This window comes from Brachyhypopomus gauderio, chromosome 10 (genome assembly GCF_052324685.1).
Source record: "Brachyhypopomus gauderio isolate BG-103 chromosome 10, BGAUD_0.2, whole genome shotgun sequence".
NCBI classification, from domain to species: domain Eukaryota; kingdom Metazoa; phylum Chordata; class Actinopteri; order Gymnotiformes; family Hypopomidae; genus Brachyhypopomus; species Brachyhypopomus gauderio.
The window spans coordinates 13,266,749-13,292,117 of NC_135220.1; the positions used below are offsets into that span (position 1 = coordinate 13,266,749).

The 25,369-nt window shown below is 43.0% G+C and overlaps 2 protein-coding genes, 1 long non-coding RNA gene and 1 other non-coding gene across 7 annotated transcripts in view; 3 read left to right on the forward strand and 1 right to left on the reverse strand.

Annotated features, from left to right (window-relative positions):
- Nucleotides 1-805: 805 nt before the first annotated feature.
- Nucleotides 806-13,638, reverse strand: smad2 (SMAD family member 2). Of its 2 annotated transcripts, XM_077019609.1 has the most exons (12): nucleotides 13,475-13,638; nucleotides 13,195-13,265; nucleotides 11,152-11,611; nucleotides 5,581-5,670; nucleotides 4,909-5,102; nucleotides 4,662-4,796; nucleotides 4,428-4,502; nucleotides 3,596-3,649; nucleotides 3,252-3,464; nucleotides 2,986-3,123; nucleotides 2,708-2,852; nucleotides 806-2,558 (listed from the first exon to the last, which is right to left on the reverse strand). In XM_077019609.1, the coding sequence occupies exons 3-12, from the start codon at nucleotides 11,388-11,390 to the stop codon at nucleotides 2,435-2,437; spliced, it is 1,407 nt and encodes a 468-aa protein (XP_076875724.1). In that variant the 5' UTR covers nucleotides 11,391-11,611; nucleotides 13,195-13,265; nucleotides 13,475-13,638; the 3' UTR covers nucleotides 806-2,434. The 2 variants fall into 2 exon arrangements, with proteins under 2 accessions (XP_076875724.1, XP_076875725.1); XM_077019610.1 differs by lacking the exon at nucleotides 13,195-13,265.
- Nucleotides 12,540-13,477, forward strand: LOC143525543 (uncharacterized). The gene is made up of 3 exons (XR_013133695.1): nucleotides 12,540-12,651; nucleotides 12,807-12,928; nucleotides 13,186-13,477. It is a non-coding gene; the product is annotated as an uncharacterized LOC143525543 (long non-coding RNA).
- Nucleotides 13,639-16,090: 2,452 nt separating the features above from the next.
- On the forward strand, nucleotides 16,091-16,223 carry LOC143526272 (U8 small nucleolar RNA). Its single transcript, XR_013133850.1, has one exon. It is a non-coding gene; the product is annotated as a U8 small nucleolar RNA (small nucleolar RNA).
- Nucleotides 16,224-18,624: 2,401 nt separating this feature from the next.
- The window catches only part of lrp13b (low-density lipoprotein receptor related-protein 13 b), a 31,946-nt gene continuing 25,201 nt past the window's right edge, over nucleotides 18,625-25,369 (forward strand). For 2 of the 3 annotated variants that reach the window (XM_077019611.1, XM_077019612.1), the window contains exons 1-17: nucleotides 18,625-18,747; nucleotides 19,110-19,229; nucleotides 19,365-19,595; nucleotides 19,673-19,786; nucleotides 19,926-20,045; nucleotides 20,163-20,285; nucleotides 20,385-20,588; nucleotides 20,918-21,086; nucleotides 21,157-21,325; nucleotides 21,515-21,734; nucleotides 22,066-22,185; nucleotides 22,280-22,498; nucleotides 22,600-22,920; nucleotides 23,036-23,254; nucleotides 23,410-23,577; nucleotides 23,664-23,930; nucleotides 24,108-24,323. In XM_077019611.1, coding sequence (XP_076875726.1) covers nucleotides 18,690-18,747; nucleotides 19,110-19,229; nucleotides 19,365-19,595; nucleotides 19,673-19,786; nucleotides 19,926-20,045; nucleotides 20,163-20,285; nucleotides 20,385-20,588; nucleotides 20,918-21,086; nucleotides 21,157-21,325; nucleotides 21,515-21,734; nucleotides 22,066-22,185; nucleotides 22,280-22,498; nucleotides 22,600-22,920; nucleotides 23,036-23,254; nucleotides 23,410-23,577; nucleotides 23,664-23,930; nucleotides 24,108-24,323 — 3,058 coding nt within the window. In that variant the 5' untranslated portion in view covers nucleotides 18,625-18,689. The remainder of the gene's footprint in view (nucleotides 18,748-19,109; nucleotides 19,230-19,364; nucleotides 19,596-19,672; nucleotides 19,787-19,925; nucleotides 20,046-20,162; nucleotides 20,286-20,384; nucleotides 20,589-20,917; nucleotides 21,087-21,156; nucleotides 21,326-21,514; nucleotides 21,735-22,065; nucleotides 22,186-22,279; nucleotides 22,499-22,599; nucleotides 22,921-23,035; nucleotides 23,255-23,409; nucleotides 23,578-23,663; nucleotides 23,931-24,107; nucleotides 24,324-25,369) is intronic. The other variant, XM_077019613.1, reaches the window with a different exon arrangement.

A 25,369-nucleotide genomic window follows, 5' to 3' on the forward strand; every position in this document is an offset into this window, starting at 1 on the left:
TGATTAGACAGACCACTGTGTAAAAAAGCAGTTCAAAACGGTTTTTACTTCGTATTGGTGAACAAATTGCGCCCTCTACTGGAGTATACGAGAGTTTAATAATACTGCCAAAACAACAGTATAAATCAGTTTCGTGGTAATAATAATACTACCAGAACAATAGTATAAAACAGTTTACATTTACAAGAAGCACATTTTAACAATGACTAGTAACCAACAATATCAAACCGGAATCGTGGCATTCCAAAGTCTTGCACTGAACACCCCGTCACCCCAGTCAAAAGAAGCCGCAAACCAGCTGGTTCATGAGAATTAAAACTTTTTATTAGTGTATTTATGAAGTCTGCATATGCAACACGCCTGAAAAGCTTAATCGCCTGATAACGTTCACGTCCTACCAGTACATCTCGCTAATGGGAAAATAAGCTCACCAACTGTTAAATGCTTTGCCAAAAACAAACAAAAACAAAATAAAAACAAAAAATACAACCCCAAAGCAAAATAAAATTATATACACATATACTTTATATGCATATGTGCCTGGGCCACTTAATAGTTCTATTTGGTATCCTTTCCACACCCAGTCAAAAATGGCAAGCAGAACTTTTCCCAGTGTGTTTTCTCCATACTGGTTGCACTGAAAATATAACTGCAAGTGTATTAAGATCAACAAATCTAAAGAGAGACAGGTGGGAGAAGAGGAATGGATATTTCAAACATCTCGCCACTGTCACAACAAACCAAGAGAGGCAGACAGCTAGGTCACAGCCATCAGTAAGTCGTACAACAAGCACACACACTAAAGTTGCACAAATCTCCTTGTAAGAAGCAAATTGTTTTAAGAGTCTTTTTTTTTCTTCCCCAATTGCAAGATAATAGAACACTGTTGTATTTCTGCAACACTGGGGACCTCAGATACAGGTAATCCCCGCTGAAGAAATCACAGGCTGTGGAAACACTTCCAGGATAGGCATTGTCCAAAAGAAAAAAAAATTAAAATTAAATTTTTTTCCCTGACCGTACAAAAAAAAAAAAAAAAAAAAAAAAAAAAAACACCAAACAAAATCATGCCAAAGGCATTTTAGAGGTGATCGGTAACTGAAGATTTGGGGCAAGATGCTCGGACAACAACTTGAACTGGTAACACAGAAGAGGAGAAAGGTACGGTGAAAGATTTCTACTAACATTTTATATGATAGGACATTTCATTATGAAGCCGTGTTCTGTTAAAAAGAGGGAATGATCTAAAAAAATATTCAATTCTAATAAAAAGGAAGAGAGCATTAAAGATTTTAAATATATTTATATATAAAAATACATGAAAATACAAAAAGTAGCTAAAAGAAAGATAAAGGAAAGAAATCTTGTGATTGTGAAGAATAACCTACTTTATTAACACGTAAAGCTTAAAAGGGTGGAATTTTCTTTTGAAAAATTTGGATTGTGTGAATTTTTATTTTGTATATATATATAATTTTTTTTACGTTTTTCCTCATCCTTAAAAAGAAACCATTTTCTAAGAAAATGAAACCAGACTCCAAACGCACTCCAAAACAATCTAGTGAGCATTTCACATCTTGAACAAAATGCAGTGTGTGTGTGTGTGTATTTGAGGAGGGAGAGTCAGGGTAGGATTTAGTATACAGGTGTGTGAAAACATTGGTCTGGGTCTTTGATTCTTTTTTTTTCTCTTCTTCTTGGTTTCCTTTTTTGTTAAACATTCCTATCAGTTCACATTAGATTTCAAAAGAAGCATGCCTTAGTACAGCAGGCTCCCAAATCAAAAGGCAACATTCTTTTATAGTGGTTGGGCGCTGCAAATGTGAATAGTGAATGAATACGGTGTCATTTGGCATTACTTTTCAAGAATGGAGGGTTGGTCAAGCACTCACACTTTGATCTTGTTGATTAGTCTCAGCAATATCATACTTAAACGTATATGATGTTCTACCAGCAGAAGTAAGCTCTTTGTTAAGCAAAGTTCTCAAGAACATAGCCAGATATATTTTTGGCCAAAAGTTCATGTGGTCACTTCGAGGGGAGGGAATGCATTACTGAAATATTTGTGCCAAGTCATCACCTGCCTTCTGGTCCATCTGTTACACAGACACCTTCCCTGGTCTTCATAAAGGAAAAACAATAATGTACATTTCAAATTCTACCACTAATACATATAATATTGAGGATTTAAGAGGGGAGAAAATTAAAAGGTGCATGAAGCTGATGAGACAGCAAGTGCCATTTTCAGAGGAGAGAGAGAGAGAGAGAGAGAGAGAGAGAGAGAGAGAGAGAGAGAGAGAAAGAAAGAGACTGACTATGAAATAAGAGAGGAGGGGATTATAGCAAGTCCGTTGTTCTTCTAGTTGTCATTTGTTGTGATTGTAGAATTTGTCGTTTTTCAGGTGGAGGGGTGGGGGCGACACTGTAATGGCGATTAGGACATACTGGAGCAGCGCACACTGGGAGAGCCCATCTGGGTCAGAACCTTGTCCAGCCACTGCAGAGGCCCGTTCAGGTGCAGCTCGATCCAGCACGGCGTGCTCGTCACCGTCTGCCGTCTGGTGATGCACACGAAAACGCAGACAAAATTACTCCGGTCTGTCCCATACTTAACAGCAGCACATACTCCATGGTTGCTCTACAACAGGTTCTAATCCCAATCAGTGCAGATTAAAATTAAAGAAACCCCACCCCCCTGCCACCGTACCTGTATTCTGCGCCCCAGCCTTTCACGAAGCTCATACGTATGGTGCACATTCTGGTCAGCTGGTAGACGGCCTCAAAGCCCTGGTTGACCGACTGGGCTAGAAGCGCGGCAAACTCCTGGTTGTTGAAGATCTTCAGGTTGCATCCTGGGAAGAGATGGCACCCAGGTGTCAGGATTGCACAGCAAGATGGCCATCACTACCGACGTTTGCCCAGTTGGAACTCGTAGCCCGTGGCCCACCCGAACCGGAGAGTGGTGCCAGGGGTAGATTGACTTACCTGGGGGGATTTTGCAGACTGTCGCAGGGTGCCAGCCGTACCTCTGATTGCAGTTAGGGCTTTGCACAAAGATGGCACTGTCGCTCAGACACTCTGCAAACACCTCGCCGCCGATATAATACAGCCGGACTCCCCGGCCTGCTCGCGTCAAACAAAGAAACTGTCAGTGTGAGCACCACTGCTAAACCACAGTCACAGGGCACCACTGTTTGTTTAGCCGCCCTTGGGTGGGCGGGGTGCGGGGCGGGGGGGGGGGGGGGACGGACCTATGTGTCTGCGCGTCATCTCCACGGTGGCGTTGCGGTTAACGTTGGAGAGGAGGCCCAGGCAGAATCGCTCAGAGTTGGACGGGTCTGTGAAGCCGTCCACGGTCAGCGAAGGCTGCGAGGCGTGGAAGGTCTCGCCCACCCTCTGGTTCAGCTCGTAGTACGCTATGGAGCACCAGAACGCAGGCTCCGAGTAGGTCACCGGTTGCAGGTCTACAACACACACACACATGCACAAACTTAGAGTGACATTCTCAGCATGGCAGTTGCTGGTGAATGAGCTGTTAAATGAGAGGGTAGAGGCCAGGTCTGGGGACGGAGCTACAAAGTGATGCAACCCTTACCCATGCCATGATTGACGGGTGAAAGTGCACTCGGCGACAGTTCCGCAGGAGAACCTGGCCAGGAAAACAAGAGACAGGATTTGATACCAATACACCCCGATGACTCACGTCCCAGACGGCCCACTCCTCCTCGCTCAAATGTTTGATACTAATGAACTCGACATGGAGAGATTTGTATATTTCATTAGTGTGCTACTGGAAGGTAAACAAACTTAGAAGATGCTTTAAGAAATGAGGTTACATGCTAAAAACAAACTGTCCATAGCACTTTGCATTAAATGAAAATGCATCTCAAACAGTGCTATGAAGTCTCAATGCACTTCATTGTGAGCTACAATACAACTTCAACACAAGAGCTTTAAATAACCCATGATTCAACAAGAGTTGAGCTTCCCAAAGAGTCACTTGTAGAAAACTTCAAATAAAAAAATGCATTGAAACCAACAAATAAACCATACACTTGAAAAAGAAAAGGCAAACGTACATCAATATAACCCTGTTCATTCGTCTGTTCATTTACCAAGAGCAGATAAAAAACAATTACACACAAAAGACGTGGACATCTGTACTCGACACTAGAGGGCGCCAATCCAACAGTGTTCATAAATAGGGTCTAAAATCAGAAAAAAACCTCTCCATATCCATCTCTAAATAAGGGATTTTTTTTATTTAACAATATATCCTATGGCAGTTTTTCCTAAAAGATTATTTACAATGTTGCTTGTGGGCTAAATAAAGCACTTCATCTTCTAGAGCAGAAGTATTAGTGTTCCACACGTGCAGACATAAACCCAAACCCACGAGGGGCTGGCACCAGAGAGAACCCATGTACCTGTGTCCATACTTTGATTCATTTGCTGGTCGCTGGTTTCTCCATCCTCACTGATGTAGCCTGGTGGAGGTGTCTCTGCAGGTGCACACAGGAGACACACGCTTACACCACCAGGAGAGCACGCGCACACACACACACACACCGCAGTTCCCACCAATTCAGCAAACCTAGCACAGCCTGAGCCTCTGACGAGACAGCAGGGATGGACGGCGTTGACGCTTGGCGCGCGCGCACCTGGGATGTAGTTGTTGGGGGGCTCGATCCCGGCGGGGAAGTTGGTGTTTTCGGGTATGGAATGGGTGTAATCGTCCAGCGGAGGCAGCTCGGTCAGGATCTCCGTGTGTCTGGGCACAAGGACGGGCGGAAGCACTGGGGGCCAAAGAGGGCAAAGCCGTTAGAAAGGAGCCCCGTGTCCACAACACCCGCCCCACAAGCCCTTCACCGCTCTGGGTCGGTGGCGACGGCTGCGGCGTGTGTGCACCTGGGGTCTCCACGCGCTGGTAATGGTAGGGGTTGACGCACACCTCGTCCTTCTTGAGGCTGAAGGCGTACTCGCACGTGTCGATGGCACGCAGCTCGTGGTGGCTGTGCAGGTCGGGCCATCGCCACAGACGGCAGTAGATCACGTGTGGCAGACCTTTACGATGGGAGACCTGCAGGCGTCCGTCGAGGGACCTGACACACACACACACACACACACACACACACACACACACGAGAAAGGACCGGGAAAAGAGGGAGACAGAGAGAAGATAGGAAAGAAGGAACGTGCCAAATGGTGAGAGGAAGGGGGAGACGGATAGAGAGATGGACACAGCAGGTTTAGACTGGGTCAAACTGGCCTGCCAGCACATACCAGGCAGAAACAACCTTTAACCAATGCGTTAACAGTCCTAATCATCACAGAAACGACTATCCTTTACAAGGCCCAAGAGGACACAAGTGTGTGAACTATGAGCAGAGCTATTTAATACATACATATATAATTTAGATGTTTATGCACAAGTTACTCCTGTGATTAAATGTCACTGAGAAAGGCGTGAAATCAACAACCCCCCGAGGAGGAAGAGGAGGAGGTTGGAGAGGAGAGGTAGGAGCCTCCTGCTCTGGTGGGCGCGGGTGTGTGCGGCGCTGTGGCAGGAGGGATAGTCACCTGGTTTGGTCAGTGTAGCTGTATAGGGCTGAGGTATCCCACTGTTCTATCGTATTTGGTGTACTCAGTCCCCAAATTTCAGAGCAATTGCTGTGCACAGAAAAGAAAAAAAAAAAAGAAAAAAACAAAAAAAAAAAAAAAGAAACAAAAAAACACAAACAAAAAAATGATAAACATGGGGGCATGATTCATTCAAAAATACCAAGATGATATACCATGGTGGGGTGGGGGAAGATCTAAGGATGTTGCTTCTTTTATTGGAGGTGTTCTGTAGATCGGCCGGAGGAGACCCGGTCACAGAGCAACACAAATAAAAGAGGGCACTCAGACACAGGAACCACAGACGACAGTGAGATGGGAAACCAAACCAGACAAGCTGAGAAGTGTACTCTTATAATTACTGTGCATTATAATTCAACCACTATGTTCCGATGGCACTGAGGTGAGTTGAGGATGTTAATAGATCGTTTTCATGGTGAGATTAAGACAGTTTTCAACATTTAAACATGCAACACAGGACATAGATGAATAGAAAACAATCTATTTCTATGAAATTCATTTAATTCAAATAACAGTCAATTAAACACGCAAAAAAAGCCCAGCTAATTTGTAATAGGACATGAAATGAAAAATTGTGGAAAAGCCAACACAAACCAGGCAAGTCTGTTCAAAACAAACTTAAATGAACTCAATTGCTGAAGTGGTAGAACTTTTGTATAGAGCTTTTTATTTAAAATGATATATTTTATGCATAAAATTCTACCAGTAATGGGTGTGTAAAGCTGAGGGAATATTCACATAGAGGAGAGAAACAACAGGAATCCATTTCTGTGAGTCTCGGTCCTGCTCCTGGGAAAAATAAATAAAAATAACCAAAAGCCAAACCACCTAGAGCACAGTTCAACTAAACCTTCAGTTAAAGCCCAAAGCAAATGAGCTAAAATGTCTCAAGTGACTCGAGTATGAAAATTAGCTGCTCATTCTCACCAAAATGGACAATTTCAAGTCCTCACATTCACTCTAATGGGTTCAAACAGAGTATTAGAAGAAGCTTCTAGAAAACGAAGCCAAATATAAGGAAACAGTCAGAGGTCCTTCAGAGGGAAATGGGGAATATCAGCTCACACTCCTCCACCATCCCACACAGCAGGAAACCCCTGCACTACCTGCAGTGAGAAGGGGAACCACAAGGCACTCGACCACTGCTGTTAGCCCAGATATGAAGCCATCACCCCATTCTGGATTCAACAGGTCCCTATTAGGGTCTAAAAACTGAAAATATTCAGTTTGTATGGCGTGCTGGGTAAACTGTGGCTACACTGATAGGTAATGGTTTTTTTTTTTTTTACAGGCAGGCAACTTTAGAAGAGAAAACTCAGCCAACTCTACCCAGTGCTGCTTGGAGTAACATCTTTTACTGTAAAAGTTGCCAATAATTCTCTAAAGAACATTTTTATGACAGCCATCCACTACAACACTTGCTGTGTTTTTTTTTTCACGTTGGCACAGCACAGGAAAAATGGGGCGAACAGCAAATTCAAAAATAAAAACTCAGTAAAGAAGTGAAACTGCCTGTCAATACCACTGACTGGCAGGACCTGCGTTAAGGGAAGGGGCCCTGGTTTCAACACAAGCTTTCCTAACACCCTGCTCACACCCACCAGAACGCAAACGCTCAAACGAACAAACCTGCAGACCAGATGTCAAATCATGACCAGATGTCAATCATGCCGTGACTAAATGTTTAAACTATGCCCATTCACTTAATAAACGTGAGCCATCACAATAACAGCAGCCACTGGTTTCGTGCAGATGTTTACATAAAGTTATTTTAACCAACCATGTGCCCACCGCCCCAATCTGGAAGGAAAATATATTAAGCTTCTTTGATCCTGACCAACTTACACTTTGCTGCTGTGTATTGCAAACTGCACTACAAGGCCATTCTTATGATTCATGTCTTTAATAGTCATGCTGTATTCATGTGAGGTTGGGGCCCAATTCTGTGTGAAACAGCAGCAGTAGCATGCCACCAACACCAGGGGGCGCCCAACTGCAGGAGCAGATACATGCTTTACAGGGGTACTAAACACATTTCCTGGTCACCAAGAGACCCCAAGCCTAATCAAACAAAGAAATTCCATCTGCTAGTCACTCACTGTCTCCAGCAGGGGGCGCTGTTCAAACCCTTCACATGCTCATCAGTCTCAGGATGAAATCTAAAGTTCTTCATTTCTTTTATCAACAGCAGCTCTCACCATAGGCGAACTTATCTACAAAAGACTTAAAACACCCCACAGTCTGCTAGCAACACCCCCCCCCCCTTCTCCATGACAGGTCTCAGTTCTGATCCCAAAAGAGATTGGGGGGAGGGGGGGGTCATGTGTCCTTAGCCTATAATCTTGGGTTATGATTGCTGAATCAGAGCACCGTCTCCTCCAACACTCAAGCTAGCAGTCTCTGAACATGTGCCCCGCCATAATCTTCATCACCCTCCAAGAGGCATTTCTAAACCTAGCTCATCATCTCAACAAGGGTTACTAATGAAGGTTCTTTTTTTGTTCCCTTCTGAAATTTGAAAAAAGGTTTGGGGACCAAGACTTAGGTGATGAAAGTGATGTTAAAACAGACAACAGCTGCAATTGTAACAGAAAAAAGAAGCCACCCTCGTTTCCACCAAGGCGTAATTACGCCAGTGCCAGAGTAAGTCTGACCCCCAAAAAAATAAAAATAAAAAAAATTTCCTTTGAAGATGAATGCAACCTGAAAAAGATCCAGCTATTGTGCTGTGGTAGTGTTTGCCAATTCCACTTGAGTTTGGCAAAAATTGAGCTTCATAATTCATAACTAAATCTAGGTCATGGCATGAGAAGGAGGGGGGCACATGGCTTGAGATTACATTAAATTACATCTGAAATGTGTTTAATACATCTGATTTCTATAATAAAACACAAAAATTACATGCCTGTCAGTAGCCCTCTTTTCCAAGGGCCTGCCAGTACTCTGCGTTTCACTCATACGACTTGGTGGACTGAAGTGCTATCCAGCACGCTCAGATGATGTCATTTGCTCTACGCAAAAAAAACAAAAAACAAAACAAAAATACGGTTCTACGGGCGGAATTTGACATCGCTCTCCTTCCCCTTCGGATTCGTCACAACGGCTGAAAACGAGGCTCTGATACCGCCACAGGCCAGACAACGGCACACTCATGTAACAATCAATAGGTTTCAGAAAGACAAGCCTATCACTGCAGCTAGGGAGGTGGAGGTGGAGGGTGGGGGTGCGTTGCACTTGCTGGAGGCACATCTGCAGATACGCTATCAGCGCCTCCCCTCAGAAGGGCCCCGGGGCCGATAGCACGGCCCTGCCAGAAGCTCTGACCGGAAGTGGCATCACTGCAGATAAGACCTCGCTTTCCTCAGAATAGAACAAAGAAACAAACAAACAAACCCGACAAACCAAGGGCAAAGAGTCGCGCACGACCGCACCACCAACGAGGACGGGGAGATGGACAAAAACGCCTGATGAGTCAAACGTCTAAACAACCACACGTCGTGCAGCGTTTGCTGCTGCTACGAGATTATAGATTTAGACGACGACTAGTGAAAATGCTCAAACCAAATGTGCATGGGTGGTGGTGGTAGTGGGGGGGGGGGGGGGGGGGGGGGGTTATATTATGCCTCAAACTATCTAGTGGGAAGAATCACTGCCTGTCATTGCTAATCCACCTCCTCACTTCCTACTTACATCAGTATATAATAGCAGAGTACATTTCTATAGCTTCTTAAAATACCCCTCAACAAAGGGCAATCAAGAGTCATGTTGTACATCCCCCCCCCCCCCCCCCCCCCCCCAACTACAGATGACCTTGCAACACAGCAGACTCATGTCAATGAAATGAACAAGACAAACAGTGTGCCACGGGTGGTCATGTCCACAGTGGGTTCATACATCCCAGACCACCTAGCCGAAAGAAAACCGAACATTTCTTCACAGCGATATCTTGTTGTAGATAAATCAACAATATCAATATGGAACCCATCTTGTTACAAACAATAGAATAAACAAAAAGCACCGAGCATCTATACACAAGTGACTCCCGTCAAATTCCACCGACCGCAGAAAAGGAAAACGGTGGTCTCTCGGTTTGGTCACGCGAAAAAACAAAGGCGGCCAAGAGGCCAAAAGGACAGTCTGTTAGGAGGCATTTGAGATAGTTATGACAAAACATGAGAATTAGCAGAGGCAACGTCTTCCGCCATTCCCACCAATCTCCAAGGTTAGTGGACTGATTAGAACATCAAAAAAAAAAAAAAAAAAAAAAAACACTACACTGGCAGCAAACTTTCCCACCCTGTGAAATCTCTTCAGACAGGCCCTCAAAGGGAAAGACAGACAGAGACAATGAGCCAATTCCAGAAGCAACAAGCACAGCTAGCGTGGGACTGTTTCACACCAGTAAAGATGGAGATTCTTACTAACAAATACACGTGCTTGATTTATAAAGTTCCTCTAAGAAAACCTGTATGACCAAGATGCATCTGACTTCAGATTAAAACTTGAAACACCATGGTTACTTCATTAACAGTAACCTGATTTAGTACTCCTGCTTCTCCATTGTAGAAAAAAGTACTTCAATCTCATATATGGCTTAAAATATTAACTGAAGTCAGCCCTCATAAATCAAGGATAGCTTCATTCAAGACATACAAGTCCAATTTGTGACAAAGTATAGTCACCAGATAATATCATTTATAGAACATCTGTTTCCTTACTGGATTTCAGGTTTCAACACAATGTTTCACTAAGGGGAAGCAATACTACAGGTGAACCAAAAGTTACAAAGCATGATCCAAGATTAAGTGCAGAGTCTGATCATTAACAAGGTGTAAGAGACCAAAGCATGGATCTAGTTTAATAACTATTCTACTTTGAAAAGTATTCATTTTAATAAAAACAATAAAACACTACTGCAATAGGAAGATAGAATGAAAATCTCAGAGCACCACTGTTGTTGTAAAACACAAGGTTTCAATTTGTTGAGTCTAAGAAGCTCTACAGCTCCAGTCTTCCAACAATACAGATAGAAGTTACTGATGGTTAATATCCATCATCGGGAAAATGAGAAGAGGTTGTTAGTGCTGGACATGAAGACTGAGCTTCTGAATGCAGATGAGGTGAAATGGGCAGAGTACAAGAAAAAAAAGAATAAAAAAAAAAACGGCAAAGCCAAACTTACAGACTAGAACCGATGTCGGTGTGGATGAATGGCACAGAAAGAATTTAAAGAAAGAAAATAAGCAATGCTAATGTGATAGGTGCACCCTCATTCATTTAAGGAGTTGAGGCAGTAATACACCAGTTTGCTATGTGCTGAAGACATTTCTTATTGAAACTGCGAAATTATCCTTTCAAAGCGTAATGTTTTGATAGCTATGAACAAAAACTGCATGAGAGCAGGGGGGGGGGGGGGGGAGCGAGGTTTGTAGCATGAAGTTGTTTGAGTTGTGCACGGGTGTGTGTGTGTGTGGTGGGTGTTGGACAGGGTTCTCACTGGCCGTAACATACCTGGGAATGGTCACACACTTGGTATTGCAGTTCTGTGTGGTGATGGCCTTCTCCAGCTCATCTAGTTGTCCAGTCTTCTTTAGCTTTTTGACCAGGCTCTTCACGGCCTTCTCACACCACTTCTCCTCCTGCCCGTTCTGCTCACCACCCCCGCCCGCTCCGCCCGAGCCGTTTGCAGACTTCTTCCAGCCGAGCAGGCGCTTCACGACCGGTGGGGTGAACGGCAAGATGGACGACATGGTTGGTGCGTCTGGCGCTCAGCCACCTCTTAGCCAGGTAGGCTAGGGATGTGGAAGGAAGTGGGATGAGCCCACTTTGGGAAGAGGGCCTCCTGGTGAGGAAGAGGGGCTCCTGGTGAGGAAGAGGGGCTCCTGGTGAGGGAGTGTTAGGAGGGGGAGGGGCAGGGGAGGCGTCTAGGAGATGGAACAGGGAAGGGGAGGGGGAGGGGGCCAGGGGTTACCTGAGTGAAGAAAAACAGAAATCAAAAGTCTGATGACAGACTACACAAAACCCTGGCTTAAAGGGATGTGGAGAAATTCCTCTGCCCTGTTTTCTGTTAAGTTCAGTCCTCTTATTAGTCCAAATGGTCTTCAAATAACAAAAAGGGTCGTTAATTATATGCAATGCCTGTTTCACCCTGATGATAATATGGGTAACAAATTAACTTTATCGATATGAACTCACTGAATAGCCACATCAACTGGACTGTGGTTTCAGTACGTTGATATATATTAAGGACCTTTGGCAAGTGTTGTTAACAACACGTAAAATAAAAACCAAAGTTTATGTTAATGTTACAAAAAGAACCAAGGAATTTGCTGCTTAATAGTGACAACACTTTACCACAGAAAATTAAGGATAATGGAAAAACCAACATTTTCACACTGTATTTTTGTTTCATGGAAACACAATGCACCCACAATGTCTTTAGCTCCTAAGCCTTACACTGTTAATTTACAGACGTTTCATCCAAGGAGGACGAGAGCCCCACTATTAGAAAGGACTTGATTTACTTGTTGCAAGTAGCTGTGTCAATTATATACTCTCAATTCATACCCCATAAAACAACGATTGTTAACTGGAGGAAGTGGAAGTAAACAATATGTTTCCAGAGGTTGCGTTTTACAAAATGGCCAATTCCCAGAGAGGGCCTTGCTGGCATAAGCTTATTTATCATAGCGGAAACGAGCAACAATGAAGAAAGAATGTCTTCTAAATGACCAGCAGAAAAACACAAAAAGCTGGAAAAAAATAAACGCGGGGCATTTAAGCAAAATTAAAGTACCGATTCTTAAACTCAAACTGACTGCTAAATTGCAGAAAGGTTGTAAAATGACTAAAACGATAGGGTAATTCATGAGGAGCGAGTACAATCCGGTCAGGTTGTAGCACAACTCGGGTGTAGAAGTGTTAAAGTGAGGAGAGAGCAGGTGTAGGAGACACAGCCGGCAGAGCCCAAAAATGCAACTAAACACTTCAACGCAATTGTTTACAACTAAGGTATATGGAGCTCGTTCCTCATCTTCAAGATCCTGATCATTAATCTCTTTATTCTTCATTTGGCGAGTGTAACGTCGGGAAGGTCTTGCGATATGATTTGGTTAAAAACTAAATCAATCAGCTTTATCGATTTAATTTGACAAATTCATCTCTAGAAACGTTTACCGGATATCCAGACGAGGGAAACTAATTCCAGCGGGTCTGAGATGGACAGAAACGGACTAATGAAGCACGAACAGCCGCCTTCCCAACTACTGGCGAGCCTGCAACCAGATAGGTGCAGAAACCACACCGATATAGTGATATACACCCCAAAATATCTCACATTTCCACAGCTTATTCACCCGATAGGACAACAAAACAAACCCATTAACTATACATAGCTAGTCAGCAAAAAAAAAAAAAACGCAACGGTAAAATACGCAAGGCCGGTGCTGAGCGGCAGCAGCGCGGTAGTTCGTTGCAAATAAGTTACAAAATAAAAAATGTGGGGTTATTTTTGATGGTTTGTTTGTTTCTTCTGCCCGACACTAGGAGTCTTACCTCAAGCAGATGGGCTGGTGGAAACAAATGTGTCGGATGGCTGCATGGAAGGCAGAGCCCCGCTGTAGTGGCTACAATGAAACAACCGGTCACCATTAAACAGCCCAGCGCGCCCGCGGTACATGAACTAACTCAGTGTAACGTTTGTATCCCCGTCCAGCACCGAGGATTCACTCCCCGAACCGCTAGCAGCCCTTCGCTACTTTGTTTGACAGAAAAATAAACAGGTTAGAGACATGTTTGCAATCAGTTATCTTGCAGTCTGGGAAATAAATCTCACCTTATCAATAAGCCGCCGATGGTAATGCAAACTCAAAATTGTGCAGTCCACGCTAAAACGTGATTTTTTTTCCAAGAGTACGTAAAAATCGATTTTAAACTGTATTTTCCTTCCTCTATGGCCAAATTACATCAGCAGACGACGGCCTCTGATACAGCCAACCTAACATTAATGCACGCAACGCGACACTTTCCCGCCCTGGCTCCCGCCCTCGGCTTCCCATTGGCTGAAAGAGACACCTATGCGCGTGACTGTAGAAGAACGCTCCTCGCGCATTGGCCTGAAGTCATTGTCAATCGCTTCGAATATGACGTATGCGCCATTTCCAGCGTTGCTATTGGACGTTCTGAATCGTCTCGTACGCTGTGACGTCAAGATTCCAGCATGACGGCTGTGGTTCGTCAATGTGGCCGTCCGTCTACGGGCTTTCTAATGGGACTACAGCGAACGGGGTGGGGAAATAACAAGTGGCTAAGCTCCATCAAAACAAGGAGCGTATTCCTCCGCCATTCAACAAAGGAGAATAAACAGGACGTTGTTTTTAGTAATGCAACTTTGATGACAAAATATAGCACGATGGCAATTCACTACGCGCGTGACGACACAATATAAAAATAAAAAGAGATGCAAATTAAATTAAAATGTCAACGTATTGTTAATCTCATTATACACTGCAACAACTGTCTTAATATAGTCGTCTATCTGATATTATCCTACACAAAGTACTTTGAATTTTAATAATGCTTTTACGACGTCATGTTTTTTAAGGCATCTATTATCACATTAAATCACATTTTAAGAGATTTTAACAAAGACGAACGTCATAGATAGATAGATAGATAGATAGATAGATAGATAGATAGATAGATAGATAGATAGATAGATAGATAGATAGATAACTACAAAGTAACACAAAACTACACAACTACGCTACAATGTAACGTAAACACGTCAACCCAGGGGGCGCTACTGTACCTAAAAGTGCACTGAGCTCTGAGTTTTTCCTGTACAGCGGTTGCCAAGAGCAGCTCACCTGGCACAAGGTGTTTCGATTCAACACAGACTTTTTGTTTACTTAAATTTCACTTCTCGATATAATGGGTCGTTAATTTGTTGGACATGCAATTTTTGACTAAACATAAGGAAAGGTTCTGTATTGGAGAGGTTGGCTGTGGAGAAGAGTCTGATTCCGTGGTACTGTTCTATTAAATATTTTGTACTATATGTTGCAAGTTATAGCCTACCTAGAAACGTCAGTATTGAGAGACTGATGTCCGCTTCTTTGTAAAGTTACTTAAATAATGTAAGTTTTTAATTTAAAAAGACACTAACATAATGCATAATCATAGGTAAAGAGCTTACTTTTGCTTAAAGTCATGAGTATATCAGTCGCAAAACCTTAACCGTTAAGTTGCAAACCTGCTCTGATAGTGAAGGAGAAAAGGAGGCATGTCTATGATCACAATGAGCAAAGTCCCTAAAAATAATCTGTTGTCTAAAACAGTAAAATCCTTTTACAGTGTGAGAGACTTCTCCAGACTCTGACAATGGCACAACTCAAGCAACAGATCTTGTGGACAAGACCTCAGCACCATCTACCAAAGCCCGACAGAGAACCAGTGAACCAGATGAATACATAAATAAATTGCAACCACATGATTATATGTCAGTGCAGTTTCAGCAAATTCAATAGATATGTTTGTGAGTAATAGCACGCATTTGCAGACGGCAGGCGACTCAGACTATCATCACACTGTGGACATGGAATATTCTCCTGAGACCCACGCAGAGATGTCTAAGGCAGCAACTAATGAACAAGCAAAGAAACTCTAATAAGACTATGAACATGTTCTAAATTCTAAATGTTCTAAACATGTTCTAAATTCTAAATGTTCTAAACAAAGTATTCAGTTTAAAAAGCTTTTAGAAACTGATACTTCTCATGTATATACCATAGGGAGCATTATGAAATTAGCTTTTAATTGTTAGTTAAATTGTGAATTAACAATTGCAAAAGAATACTTAAAAAGAATGTGGGCTATATCAAAACAGTACTGGTCCTTGTACATATAAGCCCATATATGGACATACATACTGAATATAATAGGCAATTATAATAACATATTCTTAACAATAATAAGCAGAAATTTGTGTTTTAGTTTAGTTTAGTTTAGTTTAGTTTTAGTTTTAGTTCTAAGAGTCATTTATTATTTTGTTGCTTGCAGAAATTGATCTTAAGCAGGTCCTGGCTGCTCATAATGGGAAAGTGGCTCATAGAGACAATGTTGTTAGAGCTGAGAACACAGAAGGAACACAGTGGTACTGGAGGCTCTCGTGGGTCAAATATAGCAGAATCCCACAGAGCCTACGTCAGTTCACACTAAACCTTCACGTTTTTACCCATTGCTAGTGTAAGTCAAACCAAGGTGATTCTACTTGGTGCATTTTTGGGGGGATAAGTATAGCATTGAGTCATGTAATGAATTCAATTTACTCTGATATGATTTGCATAATGTGCATGTCACATTTGTATTTCTTGAGTGTTCAAGCAATCAAGAGTAAAGATAATGTAGGCAACATAAGCTATTACATCAATAACTTGCCCCACACCTTATCACATCAGTTAAGGTACAGCCTTACCTGTTGTCTTAGAAATAAGACTTCAGAACATGATGACTGGATTTTATGAATGCGTGATCATTTCCCGCATTTGTCAAGGAACACAACACCTTGATAAATCCTTTCTGATTTTTTCAAGACTTTCCCTCTGGGATCAATAAAGTATCTATCTATCTATCTATCTATCTATCTATCTATCTATCTATCTATCTATCTATCTATCTATCTATCTATCTATCTATCTATCTATCTATCTATCTATCTATTTTCTATCTATCTATTTTCTATCTATCTATCTATCTATCTATCTATCTATCTATCTATCTATCTATCTATCTATCTATCTATCTATCTATCTATCATTGTCTTTGGTGCATTCTGTAACACAGGGCCAAGGTACAATAAAAGAGATTTCCACAGGTGTCAATTCCAGGTTCAGAAAGTAAAAGTCCTCACCAGGATTTTGCTCAGGCTTCCTGGATTGTGTTGATTCAACTCATTTTACCTGGATTGCACTAATTAGAAAATCTAGCAAGCTTGAGCAAAATCCTGCTGAGGACTTTTACTTTCTGAACCTGGAATTGACACCTCTAGAGATTTCAGCATAGAGCTCATGTCCACAGAGCTGGAAAACCAGTTCTTAGAGGAGGTACAGTTAATTTGATTTAACCAGTTTATTTGATTTAATTTGGCAATTTCAGCAGTGTAGATATAAACATTATATGTATATGTTATTCTTACAATTGTTGCATTTTATCTCACCTTAAAACTACCAATGTTATGACAATCACCTTCATCTTCATAGGATGAATCCACTTGACAGACACCACCCCTTCCTAAGTACCTTATGGAGGTATCAGATGGCCTGGGTCCTGCTCCTTACGATCCAATGTTAGTCTATTCCCACTCAAACACTAAAGGAACAAGTCATTTACTGAGAATGGTGTAGATTTTTTTATGAATAAATTTTGACTCTTGTGTTTTGCTGTCACAGGGCTGGTTTTGTGGTGTTCTATGACTTCCTTCTGGGCTTGTGCCCGTCGTACAGAACATGTCGCCTGGTGGTGGGGATGTTCCACTGGGAGCAGAGTCTGGGCAGTCCCGCTACACTGCCCCCAGTCTCCTGTGAGCCCCTCAGTATGTCTGTACACTCTCCTCTGAATAGTCCTGAACAAACATCTTTGGACAGGAAGTAATGCACTCGGTTCCTCGAGGCTGGGTGAAGCTTGACATCTTCGACCACCATGGTCGTGTCATTAGTGGGAGATGGAAAATACCAGTTTGAATGCTTCCAGCTAAACCTTCAATGTCAGCAGCAGAAATCAATGCTGTTCCACAGGTTAATTTATTACTATGCATCTTAATTATGTATATCCACACGTCTCAGAATAATAGCTTTGTGTTTGTGTTTCCAGGACAAGCTGATTATCAGAGGGCACATTGTCATCTTATTTTAGTCCTAAAGAAATATAGTCTATTTAAAGCTGATGACCTATTTGAACTTTATTCATATATTTTTTCTATACAACTTTGCAATCTAGATTTGAAGTTTATTTTGAAGAATGTTTTCACCTGTACATTGAAATCAGTTTGTAATTACCTACCAAACTTAACAAGTTTACCTATGTCCTTTCTGTTTGAGAAATTAACTCTGACATGTTATCTGACATGCTCCGTTTCAATTGCTTTTCTTATTTTCATGATTCACCTGGAATGCCTCTTAATTGTATTTTTCCCCATTGTAGCTAGACAATGCAGAACTGTACCTGAGAATTGTGAATACAAGAGATTGGGGATTCTTTCTTTTTGGTTGAGCTTTTTCTGCCCATATCGTTGGGGATTTTGCGAATACTACTATAAACAACTTCGTTATGTTTCTCTGTGTTCATATGCACTTTGTCAAATATTTATTTTGGTGCCTGTACACAGACCGCAACAAATTATTTGCGTTTGACAGCAGTGTCCTGCAGGGGGCAGTGAAGTCACACAGCGGTAGGGGTCTTCTCCCACCGTCTTCCGTAATATGCATTTAGATAAATATGTAGATTAGTGTCTTGTGATTCCAGGCAACTCCAAGATTCTCATGAAGATGCAGCTGTTCAACGTTCTCGGGTTCATGTACCACGAGGAAGCCAGGAGAGATATTGTTGGATAACCTGGAGTCGCAAAATAAGATTAAATCAGTAATTAAAAAGAGGGGAAATGATGGTCAAATAAATATGTTGAGTGTTCTGGCCGTAAACATTACTTTTGTGTTATTTTAAAATTACTTTATTTACTAAATTATTTTAAAGGACGAATCCTGTTTTAAAAATCGTCTCTTATTCTATGTGAAAAAATATGTAAAATGTAAGATGTAATCAAATAAATTCAAGGTTTGATTTATTACGTTTCAACAAATAAAACTACTCAAGTTTAGTTTTTTGCGTAAATTCAACAATCTGTCTAATCTTTTGACACTAAATGAAAACCTAATTGGCGGTACCATTCAATTTCTCAGTTGTAACCCCCCATAAAACTGCTCAAGTGGATGCACCTGGTGCGGTGAAGCCATAAAGGTACCGGTCTCGGTTTCGGCCCGTACGTCGGGGTGGCCATGGACTTACTGCACCTCTCCACAGTGGTGGTGCTTTTGAGTGGCATTTTATTGACAGGTAGTACATTTACTCAAAGTCCCAACGTTCATGTACGGTAACACTACCAGACAAGCTGCGGACGCAATGTACATCTAATTAAATATGAAGTGTAACTTGGTTTGTTTTTGAAGACTTTCCTTGACACCCTAGATTAGTTGTCTTCGCGTTTATTTTCCTACGCTTTAATTGTTGATAACGAATGTATGTATTTCTTATACACACACACACACGAAGATTTGTTAGATAGTCCTAGCCAGACGCCAAAAAGGCCTCATTTTTACGCCAGTTGTACTCTGAACGAAGCATTTCAAGGCCTGCCGGTTTTAAACGTGAGACCCGTGTACTCGTGTGAAATTCAGATTCGGTTTATTAATTTCCAGGAGTCGCTGAGAAATGCGGCAGTAACCACTGGCAGTGCGATGATGGAGCGTGTATTCTCCGCACCTGGCGGTGTGATGGAACCGGCGACTGTCTGGACGGCTCCGATGAGATGGATTGCTGTACGTGCTTTTTTTTTTTGTTGTTGTTGTTAGGAATGCTCTTACTTTGTAATGCTTTCCGCTGTCTTTTTCAACTTGAGTGTCTCTAACCCACACGTTTCCGTTTTCATCCCAACCTAAAATGACCTCCTTTAGCTTGCCCGCCAGAAGACTTCGAATGTGCCGATTCCACCATGTGCTTGACAAAGTCTGCTGTATGTGATGGCCGGTCCCAGTGTACCGACGGCTCGGATGAACTAAACTGCGCCCGCCGTAAAGGTTGCCTCTTGGGTGACTGGAAGTGCAGGAACGAGATCTGTATCCCACAGCAGCTACACTGCAATAGTGTCAATGACTGTGTTGACAACTCTGATGAAGAGGACTGTGGTGAGCTGAACTGCGAACTGGACTTCCAGAATTTAAGAATGGATTTACTGAGCGTTTTCAAACAGACTCTTTCTCAGGGCCTTGTGGAAACCAGAACGTGCGCTGCCCCGACGGAACGTGCTTGATGCAAAGTGAGAGGTGTGATGGAAACGCCCAGTGTGCTGACAAAAGTGATGAGCCAATCACCTGTGGTACGACTTCGTCCTCCGCATTCAAGCCCAGAAGGCCCATTTCTGACATTACTGACCAATATGTGCCACTAGCTAGTTCTTTGTTGACTGAAATGAAACAACACCTTTTGTATCATGTCTTACTGGTGGGATGTTGTAGGTAAAATGTGTAGGGACAGGAATGGCGGCTGCAGCCACACATGCACTGACCAGCTTTGGGGAGCATTGTGTTCTTGTCCTAGAGGGATGAAGCTTGCTTCAAATGGGGCCAAGTGTGAAGGTTTGTTCTGTTTAGCCTAAACCGGAAAGAATCTTTAGAGAGAATCTTGAAGCAATCTTGGCTTCAAACTGAGCTTAAGATGACTCGTGTGTCTCTTGGCGTTGTTCTGCTGTGTAGACGTTGATGAGTGTGACCAGCCGTTTGGACCTTGCATGCACACCTGCACCAACACAAAAGGATCTTTTCAGTGCAAATGTCGTCCAGGATTCACGAAGCAAGATGATGCATGTCTTGCTTCAGGTGCCTTCTCAGAATCAAATGTGCCGTTTGTTTGTTTTAATTGCTGTATTTTGTCTTTGTGCTACCGTGTTCAATCAAACTTTCTTTTTCATTTTTAAGGGAATGTCACTAGATTTCTTGCCGCCAAGAAGGGTCTCATTGGATTGGTCAGTCTCGAGACCAGAGCATTCAGTTCCCTTTTTGCAGTTGATGGCACTCCTGTGGCCTTGGCGTTTGACCTTGCACGGAGCCTCTACTATTGGGCTGACAGGAATGGCAACATCTTTAAGGCTGAGGATCAGAAGAGCAGAATGCTTTATTCAGGTTAGCTGGCCATGGTTTGAACCAGGAGTTTCCTGGACTTATCTGCTCTGGTGCCCACTGGACTGCACGGTTTGAGTTTTCCCTGCTCCAAGCACAACCAGTCTCTGCACCAGCCAATTACCTATGCCTTCTTGAGTTGGGTTAGATGTGTGGAGGAAGGTTGAAACTACATGTACAGGGGATTGGGTGTAATGTGTATGGAGCTTGTGTATCTACTGGTCTGTTACCAGATTTTGTATGTTTGTGATACACTGGCCTGCAATTTATTTGTGATATGTTGATGCCTCTGGGCACTGCTACTAATGTTTTTCCTTCCTTTCTTTCCTCAGGACATGCTGGAATTAGGAGTCTAGCTGTTGACTGGCTCAGTGGACAGCTTTACTGGACCAGCAGTGAGCTGAAAGGCATTTACACGGGCGCGTCTGATGGTAGTGCTGTGAGCGTAGTCATGTCCAAACATACAGACCCGACAGATCTGGTTCTTCTGCCCAGTGAAAGGTGAGTATTGTAAATTGTATATTAATTTAGCTTCTAAAATGAAATGTATGCATAATGGTGTCTTTTGTAGTACAATGTTTTGGATCAACCAAGGCCCAGATAACGCAGTGACGATCGAGAGAGCAGCTATGGATGGTTTCATGCGGGCTACGCTGGCTGTGGTAACGGCGGAGATGCCTAGAGCTCTTACTTTGGATGTGGCTGTCCGGCGTCTTTACTGGCTAAGCAATTTCAAAATGGTAGTGTATCTAATGATCCTAGAATTGATTTTTACTTGTCTGTAGAGATGCACGTTAGAAAGAGAAATTATAATGTAGGGGTAATTATGAAAGCATACTGCAAATGTCGTGTGTACACAATATAGGAAAGTGGTCGAATATTTGTTTCTAGTTTTCTGAATAATAAAGTGCTTCCAATGAATGCCGTAGTCCATCGAGACGGTGAAGGTGGATGGCACGGGGCGATACACTTTTAAGGAGTTTACAGGAAAGATGCCTCAGAACCTGGCTGTGTTTAATAACTGGTTCTACTGGACTGATAATGGACGTCTTTGGGAAGCCCCACAAAGCCAACCCAACAAGAAGAGCTTCATCCTGAAGGCGTCTATGCCAATCTTCACAGTCTTTCACGAGCTCCAACAGCCTCGGGGTGAGCCGGTTTCCAGGGTTCCTACACAAGGATGGAATTTGGTTTTACTAACACGTGGACATGGAATTTTAAAAAATCAGCATAGATTCTGTGAAAATGTAATTGAACTTATTTATAAAGTTAAAGAACCAAAAATTAAATGTCAGATATAGGAAACATTTGGCTATTTGCACTCTAGTTTGATTTGAAAAATCAACCATGAAGACTGGATTTTTAAAATCTGGAGGAGTTTGCAGTATTGAAATGGAAAATGTGTGGAGTTCTGGATCATTTCATTTATCATTGTGTGTGTGATGTAAATATGGAGTAATGTGAAGTGTTTGCACTGCAGGTCCTTCTCCATGTAGAAGGTCTCGTTGCCAGCTTTGCCTGCCCTCCCTCGCCAGTACTGGTGCCTTCACGTGCGCCTGCCCAGAGGGGAAGATTCCTACGCCAAGTGGCTCATGTGAAAGTATGTGAGGGGCACGGTTGGTGTGTACAGTAGGTAACTGATCAGCGTCCGTAAACACGCTTGTACGTTTTCTTTCCTTCCTCTCATCTGACAGATTTTAAGATCGCCTATGCGACATCCACGAGCGTGCGCACACTGGAGTTTACCCCCGATGGGTTTTTGAAAACTCTTCTCTTCTCCACGCACGAGGACATCCACTCTTTTGACATGGATTGGAAGAGAGGCTGGGTGATTTGGACTAATGCCACAGGACACGTGAAGGCTAGACTGTTCAATGATGACCATTTGGAACACATTCCAACCTTAAAGCCTGGTATGAAGCTTGGGTCCCGTGTAATGGTTTATTGCCAATTCTCATTCTGTTGGTTTTCTGTGGCGAGTTCCCTTATTGTTCATCTTAATTGATTTTTTTAGTATGCACAGTCAGAGTTGACCAGAAGACTGGAAACCTGTACTGGGTGTCCTGTGATCAGCTGTCCATTGGTGCCACCCATGTCATCCTACCTCATCAGACTGTCTCCAAGCAGCTGTATCAGGCCAGGGAAGAAGTCGGCGACTTATTTGTGGATTGGCAGCGTGGCCAGTTGTACTGGCTGGAAGACGGTCAGATCATCAATATGAGGCTAGGCCTGATGGGTGGGAATGCAAAGGCCATCTACAGCTTTGAGGAGAACGTTGACTGTCAAATTGCACTGGACAGGAAAGCAAATAGTTTCCTTTGGAACTCGCAAAGTGGTTCGTATTCTTTCCTGGCACCAGTAATGACACTACACCTGTTAAAATGGACTTTGGAGAAAGCATGAAGGGCACAGATTTGGAATTGTCCCTTGATGTCCTGTGTTGCTTTTAGAACTGCAGGTAATGAGTCTTCTGAAGATGAGAAGGTACTCTGCTGGTAAAGGGTGGGCCACGCCAGGCTCCGTTGTAGCTTCCTATGAGCCTTATATGGTCACTCTGCTCAATGATGTCATCACACTGTGGAAGCGGCAGGACGGCAAGCCTATAAGAGCTGTTGCTGTAGAGACCGGTGTCGTAGGAACCGCCGTGGCTCTAAGAGCAGAAAGACAAGGTCAGTACTGCTCTTGGGTTGATTTTAATGTTGAGCTTGACATGAATGCAAGTTGTGTTCAAGATACCCTCACATACAAAAGGAAGTTAAGAAGGGCTATTCAAGTGGGGAAATTACCTGAGTGACATGCATGTTTTTGTCCTTTCTCGCATCAGAAAAAGCACCTGAACGTGCGTCTCCCACTCCGGCGGCCTGTGGAAGGCTCTCGGTCTTGTGTGAAGGAACGTCCTTGTGTATTTCTCACACTCAGCTGTGTGATGGAAACAACGACTGTCCTGATGGATCAGATGAGGCATCCTGTATATATAGGTGTGATGAACCAGGTGTGTTAATGAGCACCCATGGTGTTGTAATACAGAGCTCTGGATTGTTGTCAATTTTACTGAAGACTCTTATCCCCCCCATTTAGGTGACTTCCTGTGTAAGGACAGGAGGAAGTGTGTTGAGAGGAATCTGGTGTGTGATGGACTCCCTCACTGCTCTGATGGTTCTGATGAGGTATCCTGCCCCACTGCGGCTGCAGAGACCACAAGTCCAGCTCCCCTGAAATGTCGCTTTGGCTCCAAACCGTGTAAGGACGGCAGCGACTGTGTCCTGCACAGCCACGTGTGTGACGGAGAGGTCGACTGCAAGGACGGATCTGATGAAGAGGAGTGTCAGAACCAATGTGAACCAGGTCAATTTGTTAACCTCTCAAACATTTGGCTCTTTTTAATTAATACGATGTCCGGAATGATGCCTTATTCAGATACTACTGTGATTGTTCAGAACCAGTGTAGTGGTGGAGTCTAGACACTCTTTGATTTGTAAATGCTATGATTTTGTGGCAAAAATGTTTGCATTTTTTTCTCAGGCCAGTTCCACTGTGCTCATGGGAGGATGTGTATAGACCGGAAGCAGGTGTGTGATGGGACTCCACAGTGCCAGGATCGCTCTGATGAGATGGACTGCTTCACACGCACCAAGAGCTGTACCCATCGCTGCGACAACAAGACCCGCTGCATCCCAGACACCTTCCTGTGTGATGGAGAGAGAGACTGCGTAGACGGCACTGATGAAGCAGACTGTGGTGAGTGCTGCTATAATGGACATGGGTGGACAAACCATGATCATCTAATATCTACCGCAAAATTGGGCCTTCACCACAGCTCTAGTCTTTCTGTGCTGTAATGCAGTTCAAGTAGAAACATCTGCTCAAGAAATCTTGTTTGCACTCAAGCTTTCCATTTTCTCAACTGCATGGTTATTAAACTCTGGGTATGTGGACAAGGATCAACTTCATCTTCTGTGTTCGTGCACATTCACTCTTATTTAGCAGTTTGCACAGTGTGTGCACTATTAGTCTTTGCACAAAGCCCTGTGAAATGGCCCCTTTTCTCTGCAACACAATTCAGAGCATTCATTGGATGTAACAAGCCACGAGTTGACTACCCAGGTCACGAGGGGTCACCCACCACTAACAGTTTAACAGATGTCACTTGAAGGCATCTTCTGGAATTCAACCATGAAATCGGTCATCAGACCATTTTTTTGCCTGGGCTGCTGCTATATTTGACCCTTTGACCCTGCACTTTTGCAGCTATCTGGTTACGTCTGTGCCAGTCTGAGAAATTTTTCATCTTGATTCTAAGAGAGCAGTAGATTACAATAATATTAATGTAAAGACAGCAAGACGTATTATTAATTTGTGAACTTAACAGGATCTTGAATCTCTGTGCTACTAATATCTTTGACCAAGATGGAGTAATGTGGCTACTTCTCATACGAGTCAGAACTCTAGGAGCCATGTTCTAAAATTTACGTTCAGAACATATTTTTGGGTTATTGGGTAGGCCACTGCACTGCAATATTCTAATGTAGATCTAAAAGCAGGTGTGATTCTCCCTGTTGGCTTCTGAGGTTAAAGGTACAAGTTTTATAGATCTCACTAATTTGGCTTTGGAACATAGACGATACTTGACAGCCTTTTGTGACCATGGATGGAAGTCCAAATAGCTATGTATCTCCTGAGCTGGTGGTGGTTCCCTGGGTACTTTCCATATCATGTTCTTGGCACAAGTCACAGCTGTGAAACGATGTCCTAGTCCCCGTTTGCTCCAGTCCCCACTTTTTACA